Below are 22,070 nucleotides of genomic sequence, written 5' to 3'. Positions count from 1 at the left end.
GCGGTGGAAACGCAAGCCTGATCACGGTGTACCCGACCCGTACTGTACCGTACCGTACCGTACCGTACCGTACCCCTCAGTGGAAACGGGCCATTATATTATTCCAAAGCCATATTATGACAGAATATGACTAACACATCTTTCTGTCGAGTTGTGTTCGCAAGCTGTGTAAAAAATAAGAATGACAATCAAAAAACGTGGCGTGGTGGATAAGACACATGCCTTTGGTGTGAGAGACCCGGGTTCGAATCCACTGCGAGACACCAATGTGTCCCTGAGCAAGACACTTAACCCCTAGTTGCCCCAGAGGCGTGCGACCTCTGACATATATACAGGGTTCCCACGGGTCCTTGAAATCCTTGAAAGTTTGTGAATCTGCAAAAATAAAATCAAGGCCCTGAAAAGTCTTTGAAAATAGACATATGGCCTTAAAAGTACTTGAATTTATTTTGTGCAAAACATTTTCTGGAAAAAAAATCCATATTATTCCCTCCAGTCCGTTGATGTGTTATTTCGCCAACACTTCGTGGCGTATGCATAGCTTTCTTCATTTACGTTAGTTATGCACATTTACGCGTTATGTTGTGTTTCCTGTGTGAGGTACTTTGTGTTGTACGTTGCCATGACGTTGCCAACACGTGTGTCCCACATTAAGTTCTTGAATTTGAGAGTATTGGACCTGGAAAGTCCTTGAAAGGTCCTTGAATTTGAAGCTAACCAAGGTGTGGGAACCCCATATAGCAATTGTAAGTCGCTTTGGATAAAAGCGTCAGCTGTAAATGTAAAGAATGATTGTCAAAAAAGCTTCAGACTCAGTATCGTTCTTACAAATTATTCTCGGTTATGAAATTAACGTCAACTCAAACAAATCTAGCGATAAGCAGTTTTCAAGTGTGAATGTAAATACTACATGAATGAACATAATTGAATAAATGTAATGCAGTCAGGGATGCACCGATATGAACCTTTTTGCCGATACTGATAACCGATAATTCTTTATATTTGAAAGCCGATAACCGATATATCGGCCGATAAATCTAAATCCAAATTTGTATATAATTTTTGAGAGCCTGATTAGAAAAACAAAGGTCTCACCATTAAAAGCCATGTCCCAAACACACAATTATAATGTTCTCGTTATAATTTTATGTAGCCGATATGACCGACTCTTGCACTGAACCGTATTTTTCGTTTTTGAAGTGATTCTAATCATATTTCAAGCAATTCAAATCCGTCATGTTGAACAGTGCACATCTGAAGTATCTCAGCTGAAGGAAATGACACATTATTTATCAGGTTTAATATATCGGCCAAATTTTCTTATCAAGCCGATAACAATAACATTACAAATTAATGTATATCGGCCGATACCGATATGGTGACCGATATATTGTGCATCCGTAAATTCAGTAGTATTGATTTTTCTTATTGTGCAAATATTCCTAAATGTTTTGAAAAGTTATTCACATAAAATGTTGACTTCTGATCTAGCAGATTCTGGTTCAGGTCTCATTCACACTTAGTCATTTAAATCTTATGCTTTCACAAAGTTATTTTTGGATAAACTGTCCCTGTGTGTGTGTGTCTGTGAAAGAGAGAGAAAGAAATCAACCAGGATTAACTTCAACTTAATTTCCAAATTTGGAGCACCTTAGTCACCATGGTAACGAGGCGTGATTCAGCACCCTAACCCCCCCCCACACACACACACACAGCATTTCGTTTTAGATGTTCTCATCCTCTCTCCACTTTTTTCCAGCCTATTACTCACTTTCACTACTCACACAAAAACACATGTACAAAAGATTATGTTTTCCATAAAATAAAGTATATTTCACACATTCTTAAATAAATCTGAAATAAGCAACAAGTTAAATTAATTTTAAAAAACTATATTTTTTTGCATTGGCAGAGAACGAAAATATACAAATGAACTTGAAACATGTTTACTTAAAACATATAGTAGCATCAGCTCAGCCTCTTGCTATGGCTAAATGCGTCACGGATATACTACGCTTCATTTTACAAATAGTTTCAGATGAAAATGCCACTTCAGTTGTGTGGAATGATCCAAATAGACTCAACGTACACAAACGATCCCAGTCCACAAACCCCATGCTCTTGAAAGCTATAATTGTTTGAGAGATGTTAGACTTGCTGCTACGGCTCTCTCGTTATTTACCGTTCCCATAAAACGCGTCCTGTGTAGAGCTTGGAATTCAGGCAGCCATCCATAAGCCTGTTTGTCTGAGTTTCGAGCCTCTATCAGTGAGCGATCCATGTGCCTTTAGAAATGATGGATAGTTTTGAGGTTGAGGTACACCCCTAGGGTGAGGCTGACCAAACAGGTACACACATGCTCCCACTATGCCTTTATCAGACTGACAGCTGTTTCTTAATATGATTTCATTTCCGTCACACTCGGTTTATACGAGTTTAGCTGGTGGCTGTTTGGTCTCCCTCCTTCCCCTGCTTTTCAATGCCTTTACCAAGCTCAAACCATCCCTGGTTATTTAAGGCTACGCCTACATGAATCCGGATACAAACGTTTTCGTTTAAAAACACGCTCCGTCCACTAGGGGTGTAACGGTTCACACAATTCACAGTTCGGTTCGATGAGATTTCCTGCGTCTTGAAACTTTTAGTTTTATAAATGGGGCTAATCTTTGAAGGATGAACAAATAATGTTTTGGTTATCACATTAAAAATAACATTTGATATGATCTTATTTGAGCTGAGAAGTGCTGGAAAAAGATGTGTGACGTACTAATTTTACTATTCCTGGCAAAATTGCATGGTTACAGTGAGTGTTACTACAGTAAATCCATGGTGAATGTTGCTGATCTATGGACTTAAAGCCAATAACCAGTTCATTCATGGCACAATTTCTCCTGGTTTCCACGTCAGCACTATTCGATCCGTTAATAACGGAGAAATGTGAATGCTTCTCACCAGATCTCGCAGCGATGTTATTACTTCAGTGGCGATTTCAAATGCTTTCTTCGCTGGATCTCTTAGTGCTGTGTAGGGTTGGGTATCGAGAATCGAGTATCGATTGGAACCGAGACTAACTTTTCGTTTTTCCCGGAATCGTTCAAAAGTTAAAATTTCGATTCCTAGTTTCGATATTCACAGTCCGCCGAGCGGAAGAAGAAACCGCTGAACAACACCAACGAAAAAGCGTCTACCGGAAGTGTTGGCATAACCACGCGAGTCGAACATGAGTAGCTTACGTCGGCGGTCCAAAGTGTGGCTTCACTTTTCTAAAAATAACGAAATCTCGGCAAAATGCAAAATTTGACAAAAAATGACAAAAGGAGTATTTTTACAGGAGTATTTCCTTCAGAAAGGATTATTTCCTTCAGAAAGGCCGTTGGTTAGCAAGGTTAGCTAAACTTTTTTGACCCTGCCTCTTAAAAGAATCGGAATCGAGAATCGTTAGGAACTGGAATCGAAACAAGGAATCGGAATCGGAATCAGAATCTTTCAAATTCAAACGATACCCAACCCTAGTGCTGTGTAGTAACAGTGTCGCTTGATAAAGATCGACTCCAAAGTAATAAACGGTTTGTGAAGTACAAAATAATGAGTAGCGCAGTTTCGTTCCACTTTCATTACGTCTGTCATTTGATGTTGGGCAATGTTGTGGTGATCTGCTAGGAAAAATAGTCCAACGAACCGCTCGGTTTGCAATTACGTACCGAACCGAAAGCTTTGTACGAAACAGTTCAATACGAACTGTGTGGACACAGTTCCACCTACCGTCCACACTAGCGTTTTCTAGCATTTCAGTGTGGGTGAGAAACTTTTGGAAGACGCCTGAAAACGTATTCACCTTACAGCGCATGCGTAAAACCTCGGTCACCGTGATTTTGCCAAGTAAGACATGTTCCCGGATCAACATCCTTGTCTTAAAATGTAGTCCTTACCAATTCCTACCCCTAAACCTAACCCTACCCATAACTTTTCCCTAGAATTAGAGGGTAATGATAGGTGAATAACATTGATGTTTAAGTACCATAAACTTGACAAACTGTAAACTTGTCCCTCAAATCTGATTGGTTGATTGGAAAGTTGATCCAGGATCAACAAAGATGTTGATCCAGGAACATGTGGTACTTGGTGAAATCACGTTCACCGTAAAAGCTCACTGAGATGACTCAGATGAAATAAATAAATACAATTATTTTGCAATTCTTCTGGCAACAATTCCTCTCAGCGTTCACTGATGCGTCCAGCTCGCACTCACTCACCATTATGTGTTTGGTCCAAAACTCAACTGCTCTCATGTTTTGCTGCAGGACAGCAAATGTGAGTACATTTTCTGTCATCTTTGCAAGACTGGGATGTGAAGAGACATATTTTAGCAACTGTGTGAAAGTTAGTAGCACAATACCGGTATAAACGTCAATATCTATTGGTACAATATGCGTCACATGACTAAACTTATGCCTTACTAACAACTTTAATGGCGTTTTCAAATTTATCCACTTTGAAGGACATTTTCAAAAGGCTTGTTTTCATTAATAAAAACTGCGTCTCAGTGTGGACGGAAGGCCAAAACGGAGAGAAAAAGATGCCTTTCAAATGAAAACTTATTAGTGTGGACAAGGCCTAAAGCAGGGGTGTCAAACTCAGTTCCTGGAGGGCAACTGTAATGCAGATTTCAGCTCCAACCCTAATTAAACACACCTAGACCAGCTAATCGAGGTCTACGGGATTACTGGAAACTTTCAGGCAGGTGTGTTTGTCCTGAGGAGTTCAGCTCCAACCAGTTCTATGGCCCTCCAGGAGTGAGTTTGACACGTTATTTAAAGGTTACCTAAATTTAAAAAAAAAAAAAAAATTGTTTTGAAGTTGTGTTATCATTTACCTAATGTTTTATGACTTTCTTTTTTTCCAAGAAACGCAACAGGGACATTTGATAGAATGTTTACAGGGCTATTTTCCATAAAATTAGAGCAAAAACACCATCAATGATCTCAATTATTATTTATTAGAAATATTCCCCACCACTTTAACTCTTGAATCTTATTTATTATTCAGCATATTAAAACTCTGACCGTGAGAACCAGTTGTGTTGGGCATCATTGAAGTCAAATCTCCCATTACCTATCCTGATGCACCATGTTTTCTAAATGTGTATTAATATTTACCAGATACACTTGCTATTTGAAAGAGATTTCAACACGGAGACTTGTGTTGACTCACTGAGGTTTAGTTGGATTTATTCCCATCTTGTTAGCTCAATGAAAGCAAACAATTAAGGTTAAAAAGTCTCATTTGTTTTGGTTAAAGCTACGTGTCAGTTCTGTTTACATTAGACTAGAAATCTTGGACAAGAAATAATTGTAACCCTCTTTGATTTTGAGTTTTGTGGCTAACCACCAAGCCACTGTACAAACACTGGCTGCCACTGCACACACACAGACACACCACTTCCTCTGTCCTTATCGTTTTTGACACTTTTTTTAACTTTATCCTACTCTTCTCTAAGTATACACCCCTCTTGCTCTCTTTTTTTCTCCTTTGCGAACACCCACGGAGAGTTAGAAGCATGTGCAACCAATCCCCCTCTCTCTTTCCCAGTGCTTATTTCATCCTCTTCCCACACGAGTCCTGGAATCACTTCAGTTTGACTCACTCTGGTGCTGGTCAAAGTAGGACCGCTGTCTGGCCAACCCCCTCAATTTACATGCTCACCCACTCACCAAGTCTCACACACACACACTCATCCAACTTGGTCCCCGAGGGTCCCTCCACTTCCCGCTCTACACGTCCCTCCAGCACTGTGAAACAGGAGCGCCATCCCAGTTGTCTACAAACCAATAGGAATGTTTGGCTACCAATTCTTCTAATGTTTTCAAGATGGCTTTGACTCTTATAAGGAAATCCCCCCAGTTTAGTAGCCATTTGAAATTCCTGCTCCTTTTTTACAGCGAGGAGTCACGGGGCGAGAGCCAGTTCCAGTTGTGCGCCCCAGTCTGTCTGAGGCTTGGGAGTTTGAAGGAGTGATTGCCGTGTTAGCCGTCAGTACGTGAGGATTGAATAAGGTGTTGAGGCTCTTGCGAGAGTCTTTCTTGAACTCCACATCTAACATCTGTTTTCTATAAAAGATAAAGAACAGAGGACTCAAGTGACCCTTAACAGGATGTTTTTACTTGGTAAGTCAAAGTGAGACTCTTTCCTCACTGCCGACATACTTTTTTCGGATAACTGTGACTGTAGTGTGTGGTTTACATGGAAATGCAGTGGTTACTGAACCAGGGCAGTTTTTTCTTGAGGAGTCTTACTTCTCACTAGGCACTTCCATGTATTTCCGGAGGGATGGTTGAGTGACTTAAACACAATTTCCTCTCTAATTTTTGGTTATTCCATAATTTGAAGTTGTTTGGATCATTGTAGGTGACACAGTTGCTCTGTTTGATGTGAGTCCTGACTCTTTTAGACTCTACAGAGCAATAAGCAGTAATGCAAGTTTGAAAAGTGTGTGTGACAGTGATGTGGGACGATTGCATAGTTAATGTGAGCAATCCAAGCAGCGAGTCCAAACTGACGATGTCATGTCTAAGTGTTACTTACTGGGTTTAACACAGGCCTGCGATCAGTTATTGCCTTCGAAGACTTCACTCCACCAATTAAAGATAAACTGCTCGACTTTCATCAGATCAGTGTAAAACAGCAAGTTACCAACACCCCAGACCGGCTCAGCCCACAGAGCGTCTGGTTTGGATGAGGCCATGCTGTTCTCACTCATCTGTTCACTTCTTGCCATTCCCATGACAACGGCACCATTAAACGCCGACTGGGATCTGAATGAATCTTCCCGCCTCCGTTAACGGGTGGCAATGCCATGGCATCCGCTGTGGCGGCACATGAGATCCAGTGTTTACAACCGGTTGTGCCAGGACCCCGCCGACTACGACATGCCTGTGGGTGTATGTGTGGATCCCAAGGATTTATGGATGTGTGAATTAATGTGTGCCTGACCATGCTTTTTTAAAAAAAATTATATAATAGGACTAATCTCCATTGCTGTAAGGGATCGGCACAGATTAGGATGCACATGATCTGATTTTTCTTAAGCCTTCATGGAGGCACCAGACTGGCATTTACATAAGATGTAAACATTATTAGGTCAGGGAAAACAGAACATTATGAGGCTGGCTTAGCTGAGAAGAGCCCTGGTTTTCCCTTTTAATGACCTGCTAAATAAACACTCTCACGTCCTAGATCAACTCTAGCGCCCAGTTTGGTTGGTTGGCAGCCTCCGGTGGTCTCTTGTTTACACCTCTACCCATCTTCTCTGTCCTGTCTTTCATCTGCCCAATGTCTTGGTACAGCCCACGGTTGTCTAGTTGGAAACCGTGGAGGGCAGAAATAAGAGTGAGTGGCTGTCCAAAGTTTGTAATTACGATACTCCTCCTCCTAGTTCCCTAGAAGGCCACTTCCATTTCCCTCCACCTACAGCTTCCTGGGCGTTTATCTGTCATGGGATGAACTGCTTATTGGAAAGTTGTTAGTGTCTTGTGATCACAGTTTCTTGCCTCTGACATCAGAGTGGTCGTGTCTTGCTCTGTCACATGGATGGCATGTTCTCAGAGGGAGGTGTCTGGTAACATCAGACTTGCACTGTCCCATGTGTTTTGTTTGGAGCCTTGCCTGTTCAATTTAGGGTTTGGCTGTATTATTAGCTCATAAACTTAGTGTATTTGTGGGATCAAACACTCGTGAATGTTTTAGTAAGCCTGCAAATATTTGTAGTTGGCATTGGCGGTCAATACTTCCATTGTGTATTGCACATTATTTGATCACTGAATGAATGTTATATTGGAACTATTATATTGCAGAGTGATACATTTCACTATTTGCAAAAATACTGGTCCAATTTGTGGATTATTCTGATCAAAGACATGCATTTCCATCCATTCAGGGAGTTTTCCTGCCTTAATGCTACGTTCACACCGGACGCGAATAGCGCGTCAAATTCGCGTCTCGTCTAGTTTGACGCTTGACCACTTTGTATTAATTCGCGCGTCAAGAGCGAAACTGACGTGGGTAAAATAAAAAGTTTGAAGCGAAATTTACGCGCGTCAAAACCGAAACCCGTTGACGCCCATCTTTTTTTATGTTGATCGAGCATTCATCGAGAGATTCACCACTCTGTATTTACTCTCGAGAGCAGAACAGCGGCGTGGGGATCATCGTTGCTGTATTTGTGTCCACTGGACCCTTCTGAGGCGAACCGTTTGGCGAGTTTCACCATTTGCTCGCTCCACGAGCTGCGCTGGATGACGGCCGCTGTCAGCGGTACTTCTGCCTGTCACGCGCCCAGTTTGATGACATGTTGTCCCGCATCGGAGCGAGGATCACCCTCGCCTTCATCCACCTAATCTAGCTGTCATTTATTTTTGTTTTGATGACAAAAAGAGCCAGCCTTCAAAAAGTTATTAACCTGTTCTGTGATTTTTATTTTTTTTTTCTCTCTCACGTCCAGACACGAACTTATGCACATGTATGTTGGTTGTCTTTACATCATAATACTATTTCATATAATCTAGCTATGGAATGAATAACATTCAATATAAAATGAACATGTCAATGTTTTAAGTGATAAAATATTTGCTTTGTTGTGCATAATCCCACCATGCATTTAGTCATATTATAAAATAATTTATTGAAGCATCCAGACACTTCACCACGTGAGCAAGCAGCTAAGCTCCTGATTGGTAAACGTGGCGCGAATTCACGCCAAAGTTCAGATTTTTCAACTCGGGCTGCAGACGCGAATTCGCGTCAAACGTGTGAATGCACAAATGGCACTAATTAAATCATTCGCGCGTTATGCGTTTAACGCGCCGGATGCTCAATTCGCGCCATTCGAGCGAACTTGATGCGCGAATGAGGCGTATTCGCGTCTGCCGTGCTCCACGCCTCATTCGCGCCGCAGGAATTTTTTACGCGTGTAACGCGTCTTTGCATTGACTTAACATTAAAATCATTCGCGCCTGAAGCGCTATTCGCGTCCGGTGTGAACGTAGCATAAGGCCTGTTCACACCGAGACGAATTTCGCGCACGATATTCGCCTACATTTAATGCCTCGTGACTAAACAAAGGGTGCCAATTGTGAGTGTGCACACCGACATGTAAAACGCCACACATGAAAGCGTCATTTTTAGAAAAAAACGCTTCGGGTTCATTTTTTTTGTTTGTTTGACGCACCATGTCAAAAACTATCCGACCAGTGAGATTGGTGCTTTTGCTCACGTGTTTGGAGCTTCTGAAGTTACAGTAAAACACAACTTGGGGGCGCTCAAACACAAAAGGTCTTGCCGAGCACACATATGGTAAAGAAGATGTATGCCAAGTAGCGTCACCGTCTACACAGCCAGGAAGAAATTAGACGAGGAAGACGCAAGGCAAGATGAATGTAGAGCTGCTGTTCTCGTTGGTGCTAGAACATAAAGAACTATGTGACATACGCGTCAGCGACTACAAACATCTTGATAAAAGAGAACTGTTATGGAGTGGTATTGCAGAGCAATTGGCGCCATCTAATGTCAGGGAATGAATTTGCATGTTCACTCGGCTCATCTTCAGCGAAAATCGCTTGGGTGTGAACACAAAAAAACGCGTTGAAAAAGGCTGGCGGATAACACATGCTGATATTCGTCACGGTGTGTACGGGCCTTTAGGGTCGTGGGGATGCTGAAGCCTATCAGAATCAGGAAAACCCAGTATTTTGTTCTTCGTATACATGTATGCACTCAATATCGCTGCCTGTTCAATACCCACGGTCAGAGAGCGGCCTGTGTGAGCCTTTGACTAATTGAATCAGTACTCCCAGCCTTGCCAATCCTCTGTCAAACTAAAATTTACTGAGAAATGTAATTTGACACAATGACCAGTAGGACGTGTGTCTGCCATTCACACTCAAGCATGTGTCTGATACTGTGGATGAATTTATTGGAGTAAAGACCTCAGACCATCAAACTTGAAGCTCAATTAAAATCAGTCTTTTTCTATCTTTATCTGTAATGAATAATAGTCCATCAATCAGTTACAGGGGCTAATCAATTACTCATATTTGTCTAGCTTAGTACAGGCAAAATCCAGTGGTTGATATTGGCTACTTCTAGGCTAGCAGCTATTAATGAAGGGAGACAAACAGGTCCACAGTGAGAGCTCAGAAAATACTGTGGTCAACATAAAATGTTCTTGTGTAATTAGATGATGTCTAAGGCCAAGACGTTAGGATTTACAGTGTCGGAGTGAATGCTGATTTACTAAGGCTGTAAAGTGTTAGCTTGTTTGGGTCACGCTTGCGAGCACATCATCATGTTAATATTCTCACCATATCAGTGGTTGGGAATGTGTTTTTGCTCAGACAATAAAAAAGAAAGAAACATGGATAATTCTGGAGAGTGTCAAAATGATGCTGTAATCCTGAGGTCGAAATGCAGCTGCAGGATGGTGGAAAATAACAGCAGGACAGAAGAAGGTACAACAGTGGAGAAGGCTGAGGATTGAAACGGAGAGAGAAAAAGAGCAGGGTTCAGGGCAAGACTAAGGGCATGAGAGTGAATGACAAAAAAAAAGGGGAATGGAGAAAGGGGGAAGAAAATTGGGATGGGAATTCACAGGAGAGAGAAAAAGAAAGGCTGTGCATTCATCTGTGAGATGAGGTATCTGTCGAGTGATGGCTTGACGTATCCCAACTCGGACTTTGATGTCTCGGGGCTAAACTAGATTATGAATGTGTGTATGCTGGATGGGTGGTGTCCACTCTTGGTTGTGGAAAATGAATGAATCTGGTAGGCATTAACAGCTAACCTCTGAGCTAACCATATGCCTCTGGACACAGGAAAGTTAGTGTGATATTTGTTGCTTATAGTTACTCAATAACTAGTCTCAGCTTCAGACACACACACACCATTTGTGACATATTACAGACCTTTAAGAGATGCACTTTGTTGCACTCAAAGATATCTTCTTTACTTTTTAGAAAGTGCCTCAACTGATATTTATGTGCCACTAAACCGAAAGTAAAATAGTGAATAGTTGTTGGTTAATGAATATTTTGGACCGATGGCACTTTCCTGTCTAAATTGCTGGTTCTTGGCCAGAATACACACCAGCCTTTCCTTACTACACCAACGGTACATTTTGGATGTCTCATTTACCTGACACATCCGTTTCAGGTCTTGAAGTCTCTGCTGGTGAGCTCATGAGTTGAATCGAGTGCATTTGATTAGGAAGTGTTCGAAAACGTGCAGTGATGGTGTGCCTCTATGAACAGGGTTGGGACTTCATCCTGATAATCAAATTCTGAGCAAGCTTCAAAACTAACCCAAGAGTGTATGGACAATACGAGTTAATGATCTAGTTAAAGGGATAGTTCACCCAAAAATGAAAATTAGTCCATGATTTACTCACCCTCAAGTCATCATAGGTGTATATGATATTCATATTACAAACAAATACAATCAGAGGTATATAAAAAAATCATAAAAGTGCATCTATCCATATTAAAAGTGCATCCATCCATCATAAAAGTACCTCTATCCATCATAAAAGTGCATCTATCCATCATAAAAGTGCCTCTGTCCATCATAAAAGGGCCTCTATCCATCATAAAAGTACATATATCCATCATAAAAGTACATATATCCATCATAAAAGTGTATCTATCCATCCTAAAAGTACATATATCCATCATAAAAGTGCATCTATCCATCATAAAAGTGCCTCTATCCATCATTATAGTTCCTCTATCCATCATAATAGTGCCTCTATCCATCATAAAAGTGCATCCATCCATCATAAAAGTGCCTCTATCCATCATAAAAGTGCTAAGTGCCTCTATCCATCATAAAAGTGTGTCTATCCATCATTATAGTTCCTCTATCCATCATAAAAGTGCATCTATCCATCATAAAAGTGCATCCATCCATCATAAAAGTGCATCTATCCATCATAAAAGTGCATCTGTCCATCATAAAAGTGCATCTATCCATCATAAAAGTGCATCTATCCATCATAAAAGTGCATATGACATCATAAAAGTGCATCCATCCATCATAAAAGTGCATCTATCCATCATAAAAGTGCATCCATCCATCATAAAAGTGCATCCATCCATCATAAAAGTGCATCTATCCATCATAAAAGTGCATCCATCCATCATAAAAGTGCATCTGTCCATCATAAAAGTGCATCTGTCCATCATAAAAGTGCATATGACCATCATAAAAGTGCATCCATCCATCATAAAAGTGCATCTATCCATCATAAAAGTGCATCCATCCATCATAAAAGTGCATCCATCCATCATAAAAGTGCATCTATCCATCATAAAAGTGCATCTGTCCATCATAAAAGTGCATCTATCCATCATAAAAGTGCATATGACCATCATAAAAGTGCATCCATCCATCATAAAAGTGCCTCTATCCATCATAAAAGTGCATCCATCCATCATAAAAGTACATCTATCCATCATAAAAGTGCATCCATCCATCATAAAAGTGCATCTATCCATCATAAAAGTGCATCCATCCATCATAAAAGTGCATCTATCCATCATAAAAGTGCATCTGTCCATCATAAAAGTGCCTCTATCCATCATAAAAGTGCATCCATCCATCATAAAAGTGCATCTATCCATCATAAAAGTGCATCCATCCATCATAAAAGTGCATCTATCCATCATAAAAGTGCATCCATCCATCATAAAAGTGCCTCTATCCATCATAAAAGTGCATCTATCCATCATAAAAGTGCATCCATCCATCATAAAAGTGCATCCATCCATCATAAAAGTGCATCTATCCATCATAAAAGTGCATCTGTCCATCATAAAAGTGCATCTATCCATCATAAAAGTGCATATGACCATCATAAAAGTGCATCCATCCATCATAAAAGTGCCTCTATCCATCATAAAAGTGCATCCATCCATCATAAAAGTACATCTATCCATCATAAAAGTGCATCCATCCATCATAAAAGTGCATCTATCCATCATAAAAGTGCATCCATCCATCATAAAAGTGCATCTATCCATCATAAAAGTGCATCTGTCCATCATAAAAGTGCCTCTATCCATCATAAAAGTGCATCCATCCATCATAAAAGTGCATCTATCCATCATAAAAGTGCATCCATCCATCATAAAAGTGCATCTATCCATCATAAAAGTGCATCCATCCATCATAAAAGTGCCTATACACAGTCTATTTGTGCCTGAAGCACAACTTGCACAACCTGTGATGTCAGAAGTAGCGTAGTGTGTCATGGCGTAGAGTAAATCTCAGCAGTACGCCATTTATGATGGATGGATGCACTTTTAAAACAGATTTCAAAACAGAAACTGCCATTATAAAGCTTAGAAGGGCCAGGGCATTTTTTTTATATAACTCTGATTGTGTTCGTCTAAAGAAGAATGTCATATACACCTAGGATGGCTTGAGGGCGAGTAAATCATGGGATCATTTTCATTTTTGGGTGAACTATCCCTTTAAGTCAACCAGCTAAAAAAGTCTTTGAATCCAACTGCTCACCACCATGCAAAAACCCAGTCAACATACCCTAACTTAACTTCTCCACTCTTCTTCTGTCTTAAAACAGGCAGTGGACTCATGGGCAACTCCTCGGCCTCATTCATGGGGACGTTCCTGGCCAGCAGTCTCGGCTCCCCTCCCTCACACCCCCCACACCCCTCCAGACCTCCGTCTTCTCCCGCCTCTCCTTCTTATCGCGGGGGTCCTCACTCCAGCGCCTCGCAGATCTGGTTCCCCCACTCGCATGAAGGTAAGATTGCTTGTCTGTCTGTCATAGACTAGTAAGGGTGTAAAGGGTAGGAGTACATACGTTTGACTTCTTCACACTGCTTTTTGTACATGTAAATAGTTTTTTTAAGTATTGGAAAGTATGGAGTTTTATTTTGTTCATCTGTTTTTTTGTTGTTGTTGTTGTTTTTTGTTTTTTTTTACAAATTTTTAAAATGTTGAACATAAAGTTATCAATCAATCAATATGTTTAAGGGGCTGCGCGATTAATCGATTAAACGCACGCGATTTGGCAAAGGCTGGGATTTGTTTTATGAACAGTACAAGGTGCAAGTTTGGGAAAATTTCGACAAACATTATCTATCTCCGTGTAAACTTCAAAAACGTAAAATGTGAGAAATGTTGAAGGTGTCTAAATACATTTTGGTTTGACTGTGACTGCCAGGTCATGCAATCTGCACATCAATGCAATTGCAATTTGACACCCCTGTATTTCAATATAGACCCCAATGGCTCAGATCTATTGATTCTGAACTGGAATCAAAAAGAGTAGTGCGTGGTCCGATCACGTCACGCTTCATCTGAACAAGAGCCCGACCGATAAAGATTTTGAATGCCGACACCGATACAAATATTTGTTGGTTTTAAAATCCGATATTCCGATATATCGGCCGATATTTTTTATTTTATTCTTTTTATTTCAGAAACGCGCAACAAAACATTATCAGATTTCCCTAACATTACTGTAGTTATTTGGAGTTATTTATGAGTTTTAACTAAAATAATATGAACATTTTAACTTTTATTGTCACAACATAACATCAAACTGTATTAAAGTTCTGATAAATAAGATAATAATTAGTCCCTAGATAGAGTGCCGAAGTTACGACGTCACTCTGTAGGCCAAAACGCGGAAGTGAGTTAGCATTTTAGCATTACAGTTCCCTCGCTCTAAAGTCTATGGGATTTTTGAATGGGTTTTTGCTAAATCTCCTGAAATAAGGTGTGTGGTGAACAAAGCCTCTAAATATTTTCACGTTTTGATCTATGACATAAAACACACAGTTATAACCTGCTTGTGGTTTTTTAAACTTTATTGTGTCTGATTGTGTTTTTTAAAATCTTTATATAGGCTTCAAAATGTATAAATTTTGGATTAACTTGTAAAGATTATTTTGCTAGACAAAATGTGTAAGGGTCACAACCCTTTGTTAAACACACATCTTATTTTTTGCGATTTTCCAAAAGTCTATTGGGAAAATGCATATGCATAGCTTTTCGACCGAGGGAACCCATGCGCCGCTAACTTCTGAGTTGTCGTACAAAGTGACGTCATCACTTTGGCACTCTATTGCCTAATAAGTTACCTGCAACCTGGAAGTGTGGCACGTTATACACGAGTGTTGCCAACAGGGACGGTGTAGAGTGCCCTCTGGTGGACAAACTATACAACTCCAACACTCGTGACATGGTTGAAGTGTGTTTCGTCCGTTTTTATTTTATTTTTGAAATATTCATTTGTCGGCCATTATACCTGCTGATACCGATAGTTTGGAAAATGCCTAATATCGGCCGATAATATCGGTCTGCCGATATATAGGTCTGGCTCTAGTAACCTTGCTCTCACTTGAAATGTGTCCCGACATTAAGTCCTTGAATTTAACGGTGTTGGACCTGAAAAGTCCTTGAAAGGTCTTTGAATGTGAAGTTAACCAGGGTGTGGGAATCCTGAACCCAACTGTTTAACTCTGGGGGAGTTGTAAAATGAGCCTATTTCCAAAAAAAGTGGAGTATCCCTTTAAGTGCGATTTCATGTTAATCGTGTGTCAGTCGATTTATCTGTGTCTCTGGACTCTCTCATCTAAAGGAGCAGCTCTCTGTGTTCTTCTGCTCTGTGAAATGTCCCGTCCCCGTCATTTTTTTTTCCGACAGTGCAGAAAGGGGACAAAAGTTCAGCCAGAGAAGTTTGTGGTCTGTGATGTGCAGCAACAAAAATGTCTGCGCACACAAAACATTCGAGAAAGAACAAGAACGGTCAACAGCATCGTGGGTTTTCCCACCGCACCTTATACTAGCTTGGCCCGAGCTCCAGCCACACCCAGCCGAATCAAGAGCTAGCAACTCTCCAGATCCCTACAGATGACAGATTAGCACAACTCCACAGAGAGGGGGATATAGAGAGAGACTGCAAGAGGAAGAGATGCCCAGGCATGCCCAACGCCAGTCTGCACTTATTCACACAAACCCCTCCGGGCCACATCCAAATGTGCCAGTCATAAACCATTAGGAGTTCATCCGTGTGTGTTTGTGTGATCCGCTAACTCAGCCTGCACTATCCCAATGCTAGTTATCAATATACCTCAGTGTAGTCTATATACATCCCTGATCCATTTGAAGTTCACACTTTTCTGATTGAGCCTAGTATCTATCGGCATAATATCAGGTCCACTTTGAAGCGTTTCTCTGTCTGTCTGAGAACCACCGACTGTACAAAGTGGAGGCTGTCTGACTTTAGCAAAGCTCAGTTTTGTGATTTAGCGACATATTAATGATCTTGGACTGAACGATGTATTGTTTTAGCGATGTGTGCTGTCAAGTATAGGGATTGATGCGTGATCAGTGCGGTCCAGACCGCATGCGATTCCATCATAGAGTGAAAGTTTTATCATTTGCATGCGTTTTAAGTCGAGGACTCGTGGTTTTTGTGCCGAATTCAGTTCCCTTTCTCTTTTTTTTAAAGCTTAAACGGACACGTGCACGCAAAAATAAGTCAAAATGCCCGTCTCGGCGAAATCTCCACCTCGTTAACACGGTTGTTTATGTGTTTGTAAACGGATGCGTGTCATTTATATTAAGAACTGTCCATTCGTCTTAAAGTGACAGTAGCCTAAAGCTGTTTGTGATGGCAATGGTGATCAAATTACAAAAGAGAAGGAGAAAATGACTTTTGTAACTTTAACAAAGATTAATTAGGCCTATATTAGTTACATTTTATTTCGACGGTGAAGATCCAATACAATACAATAGAAGAAAGATACAATTGAAATAAGTAGTACTTTATGTTTTTCAGGTAAATCTAACAGTATTCAGGCAAATAAATTGATTAATCAAATGTCTTCACTGTCTAAATAAAATTTAACTAATATAGGCCTAATTAATCTTTGTTAAAGCTACCAAAGAGAAGGAGAAAATGACTTTTGTAGCTTTAACAAAGATTAATTAGGCATTTTATTTAGACAGTGAAGACTAGGGTTGGGTATCGTTTCAATTTGAACGATTCTGATTCCGATTCCTGGTTTCGATTCCGGTTCCTAGCGATTCTTGATTCCGATTCTTTTAAGAGGCAGGGTCAAAAAAGTTCAGCTAACCTTGCTAACCAACGGCCTTTCTGAAGGAAATACTCCTCCTGTAAAAATACTCCTTTTGTCACAAATTTTGCATTTTGCCGAGATTTCGTTACTTTTAGAAAAATGAAGCCACACTTTGGATCGCCGACGTAAGGTACTCATGTTCGACTCGCGCTATGCCAACACTTCCGGTAGACGCTTCTTCGTTGGTGTTGTTCAGCGGTTTCTTCTTCCGCTCGGCGGACTGCGAATATCGAAACTAGGAATCGAAATTTTAACTTTTGAACGATTCCGGAAAAAAACGAAAAGTTAGTCTCGGTTCCAATCGATACTCGATTCTCGATACCCAACCCTAGTGAAGACATTTGATTAATCAATTTATTTGCCTGAATACTGTTAGATTTACTTGAAAAACATAAAGTACTACTCATTTCAATTGTATCTTTCTTCTATTGTATTTATCTATGCTTATAATTAGGGGCCAAGCCCTGAAAGGGCGAAGGCCCTATTGTTTTCCTAAGGATTATTATTATTATTATTTTGCTACCTTTTTGGCACTTTTGGGGCCCTTAACATGTTCAAAAACTCTTGAAACTTTGCACATGGGTCAGAACCCGTGGCCCATCACATTTATTAGCCAGTAGACATGTGCAAAGTTTCAGAAACGGGCGTGGTGAGGGCTCAGTAGTGCCACCTTTTGACAAAAGTCAGGTTGTTAGTTTTATCTACAGTTACAAAAATTGGTATGTAAATTGTATTCTTCAAGCTGGACAACTTTCTAATTGACACTTATTAGCTCGGACCTACAGAAAGTCAGATGTTTTGGTTTGAATATGGTGAGCCTCTCTCTGAGCCTACGTCTCTGTATGGCAAGCCCTTTTAACATTTAAAAGCTACGTTTGACTATCTGGAATTAACATTGTAGATATCAACAACGTCTTTCTAACTAGTCGTAATGACATTTTGGATAGTTTGTATTATCATTTAAGATATCTGTAACGTAATTGTGACTAGTCGAAACGACAGATGGAGTATGGCAAGCCATTTTAACATTTAATCATTTTAACCTACTAGTCTCTATTTTCATGTAACCGCCTTTAGGTAACTAAAGGAACCAGGGTTGCGGTGCCACCGGCTTGGGCCCGTAATCGCTGCTCGCAGCTATATTTTGCTTATTATTTTCGATGCAGATTCACTCCCCTATAAAAAAAATGTCCTAAAATGATTAATTATTTTCAAATAGAGCTATTCAAATCATCTGGTGAAATTGGGTTTATATCGCAGAAAAACAAAACATCGCAATGTAAGTTTTTTTCCCAATATCGTGCAGCTCCAAAATGATCTCACGAACATCAAAAATCACGGCAAGAAGCCTGGTAAACTATCACTGACCAATAAAATCCTGTGCACCATGACACCATGCACATAAAAATAGGTGTCCCATCTGGGGATAGGTCTGGTAGTGGACTATCTCGCAGAAGTCGCCCATGCATTACCCAAAACCAGGATACAAAACCTGCACTTCCTGCCCGGCCATGAAGAGACGCGAACCCAGAGACGTCCATTCGTGGTCTGCTCCTGTGATCACATCAGATCATTCTATCAAAGAAGCTGGATAGTTTTAATACGAATGATGATGATGGTTACGTTACTAAGTAATAAGGCTGATTATGAGAGGGATTATGATAGCAAGCCATTATCTGCATTGCAGTTTAATTGCGCAGAACGCAGTGTGAAAATGATTGAATCCTGGCTTGCCATCAGCATCACTCAGCTCCTTCCTATTCAAGATAATTGCAAATTGTCTTTTCTCCAGTTTGCGTTAAAAAAAGCAAGTGATCAAAATGAGAAGCACAATTACCCAGCCTATCCCCTGCACCCTGTGGGACCGGGTCTCCCGTTAGCAACAGCACAAGAGTGTCTACAAGAGCACTTCCACACGGCCTGAAATACCTTGTGCTTTGTGTGAACTGCTCATATGACATCATTCATTTCTGAATATATTGTATATATATATATACATATATATATATATTAGTGCTATCAAACGATTAAAATATTTAATCGCGATTAATTGCATTACAGTCGTAGTTAACTCGCGATCAATCACACATTTTTATCTATTCTAAATGTCACTTGATTATTTTTTCTCATTTTAATGCTCTTATCAACATGGAAATTTGCATTCAAAATCTTTTTGGCATCCATTTCGGCTTCTCGCACTCGTCATCCACTCAAAACGTAACGTTAACCTAATATTTGGCCGGCTCGCAAGCCCAAACAAATGTGTGCGGCCTGTTGTTGTTTCCGGTCTAGCTAGATCCGCTTGCACTTTGGTCAACGAAGCAACAAAACGTCCTCGCGAGGCGCAAGCCATTGAAATGAATGCGTTTCATACATAGTACAGTGTCATGTCCTGTTGCAAAAGCATATAAAAAAATACAAAGTTTGTTTGGCCGAAAAGACTGATAATCGTGCGATTAAAAAAAATTGACGCCGTTAAAATGGGTTTGCTCTAATGCTAATAATAAAGCGTTTAACTGACAGCCCTAATATATTATTTATATATATATATATATATATATATATATATATATATATATATATATATATATATATATATATATATATATATATATATATAAAGTCAAATCTGATTCATTGTGACAACTGATATTATAATTTATGGAAAAATAGCTATTTTATTTCTGTTTTATGGTTTCCACCACATAACTTACCTGTATTTTATATGCACGTCTCTGGGATTATCCTAAAATATTTTCTAAATCAGTATTTGTTTTTTTCTTTGTATAGTATATCAAAACATACTTAAAACAAGAGTAATTTAATTGACAAGCTAATTTTGTATGATTTGTTTTCAGGATATATCTTGAATTAAGGATTTTTTTTTAACCCACAGGCAAATAGGGATAAGTATACAAAAAATGTAAATGTGATCAAGCTTAGAACTATGGGGGGGAAAAAAAGCTAATTTAGATCAAGTCTTTAATAAGTTGTACTAATCTCTTGATTACTGTAATGCTCAAGGACACATCATTTTAAAACAAGAGAACGTCAACCTTTAGTTCAAATACCACAAGAGCAAATCACTATACTGTTTGGCCGTGTGTCCACCAAAGCGTTTTAGCCAGCTGAAAACGCCAGACGCTCTGCTGAAAACGCCTAGCTGTGGCCACTTGAGAGCGTTTTGGCAGCGCAGCGTTTTTTCCGTTGAGATTCGTTGCTATGATACAGAATATCTGCAGCACAGTTTACTCGTAACTGATTTCGCAGATAATTTGTTTCATACTAAAAATTTATTTTTCATCCAATTTGTTCGGTTAGCTCAGTTGGTTGATGCCGTTGTACAGAAAGAATGTTGTGACAGTTGGTCAGTGTGGTTTAGCCCCGCCCCTCCTCCACTGTGATTGGATGGCTGGGTAAAAAGTGACAGTGATGAGCACTGGATTTTATCGAATGTGTAAAAAACGTGAAAAAAACGCTCAGCGCCTTGTTACGCTCATGGCGTTTAAAAAACTTGGCGCTCCCGTTGAAAACAATTGAAAAAACATACGCGCGTGGAAAAACGCTTTGGTGGACACACGGCCTAATTGCTTGTTTTACATAAAAGTTTAGTACATTTAACCCTTGTGCTGCATTAGATTTTTAACACCGTTGAGTGCATTAAGGACCAAAAATGGCCACATATTAAACATTGCCTAAAATATTATATATTATTATTATTTTCCACTTTTACCAAGTTAAATCTTTTAACCAGCATCAGTCCTCATCATAACTACCAAAAATGTATTCAATTTCAGGATTTTAACCCTTTAATTACCAGTTTTGTTGGCGAAACCATCGATTTGTATAAGAGGAAAAAACACAAAAATTCAATTATTTTCAATAAACTAAATGCAAAGAGAAAACTTTAGATTTGGATTATCACAGTCCCACTTTGCAAAAAATCCCACTTAGCGCGTTAGAGACCAAAAATGGCCACCTATTAAACATTGCCTATTGCCTAAAATAAGGTGCATTTCCACCCATAGGGAATAAATATGTAGTGACGTCATCTGGTGGAATACACTATATAATGCAAATATAATGCTTTTGCTTCAAAATGAAAGGATGTTTGTGCAAAAATCATGTTTCATGTATTACTGACAGCCTCAGATTTAAACAACGTTTTAATGGGTTTCAATGGGCCATTTTTGGTCTTTATGGTGCTGAGTGTTACTATTGGATCTACACAGTGTGTGTTATACATATTTTGCAAAATGGGATCACATTTTTTACATGTATCCAAAAAGTCACAATTTTGCCAAATTTCATACCATTTGCATTAAAACAGCCAAAATGGTCAAAGAAATTAAACTGCAAAAGACCAAAAATGTCCCTAATGCAGCATAAGGGTTAAAAAAAGAGTAAAAAGTTTAGTAAATTTAGTAGTAAACATTGGATTAGCTTGTTATTAGCTCAGTACGAACAGAAAAAAATATAGATCTACTTTGTGTATGACATAAAAATTCAATAACAGCATAACAATACGTAGCAAAATATAAAATTTGATGGCATAAATGAAATTAAGGAGTAAAAAGTAGTTTATTCCTTAGAAAAAAACATGATTTTTCAAATTACTCGATTAGGAATTCCACAAAATTATATTTAAGTACTGAGAAAAATATCCTGAAGTGCACCTCTCTAATACAAGCACATCCTTACTGTCTAAAACACTAACTTTGCTTTTGGACTTCGAAGTCGACTGCAACTATATTAATCTCTTTATGCATGACCACATAATGCCATAACTGTACTTATTAATTCAACAGCATATACATTCGGATAACTCCAGCTCATGAACATTTCTATTGTTGGAAGGGGGAACTGAAATACAGAAACATAGGGGAAGCCTAACCGGCCCATTGCCAG

The 22,070-nt window shown here is 39.5% G+C and overlaps 1 protein-coding gene across 3 annotated transcripts in view; it reads left to right on the top strand.

Moving 5' to 3' along the window:
- The window catches only part of bahcc1a (BAH domain and coiled-coil containing 1a), a 149,526-nt gene that overhangs the window by 56,007 nt on the left and 71,449 nt on the right, over positions 1-22,070 (top strand). The window contains exons 1-3 of one of the 3 annotated variants that reach the window (XM_089128914.1): positions 5,755-6,033; positions 6,117-6,164; positions 13,631-13,813. In XM_089128914.1, coding sequence (XP_088985040.1) covers positions 6,152-6,164; positions 13,631-13,813 — 196 coding nt within the window. In that variant the 5' untranslated portion in view covers positions 5,755-6,033; positions 6,117-6,151. Of the gene's footprint in view, positions 1-5,754; positions 6,165-13,630; positions 13,814-22,070 lie in introns of those variants that run through there. The other 2 variants (XM_089128913.1, XM_089128912.1) reach the window with 2 other exon arrangements.

The sequence above is a fragment of the Pimephales promelas genome, chromosome 3, assembly GCF_988280905.1.
Source record: "Pimephales promelas chromosome 3, fPimPro1.hap1.1, whole genome shotgun sequence".
NCBI lineage: Eukaryota > Metazoa > Chordata > Actinopteri > Cypriniformes > Leuciscidae > Pimephales > Pimephales promelas.
Note: the sequence above shows the minus strand (reverse complement) of the source record. Positions and strands in the feature narration are given on the sequence as shown.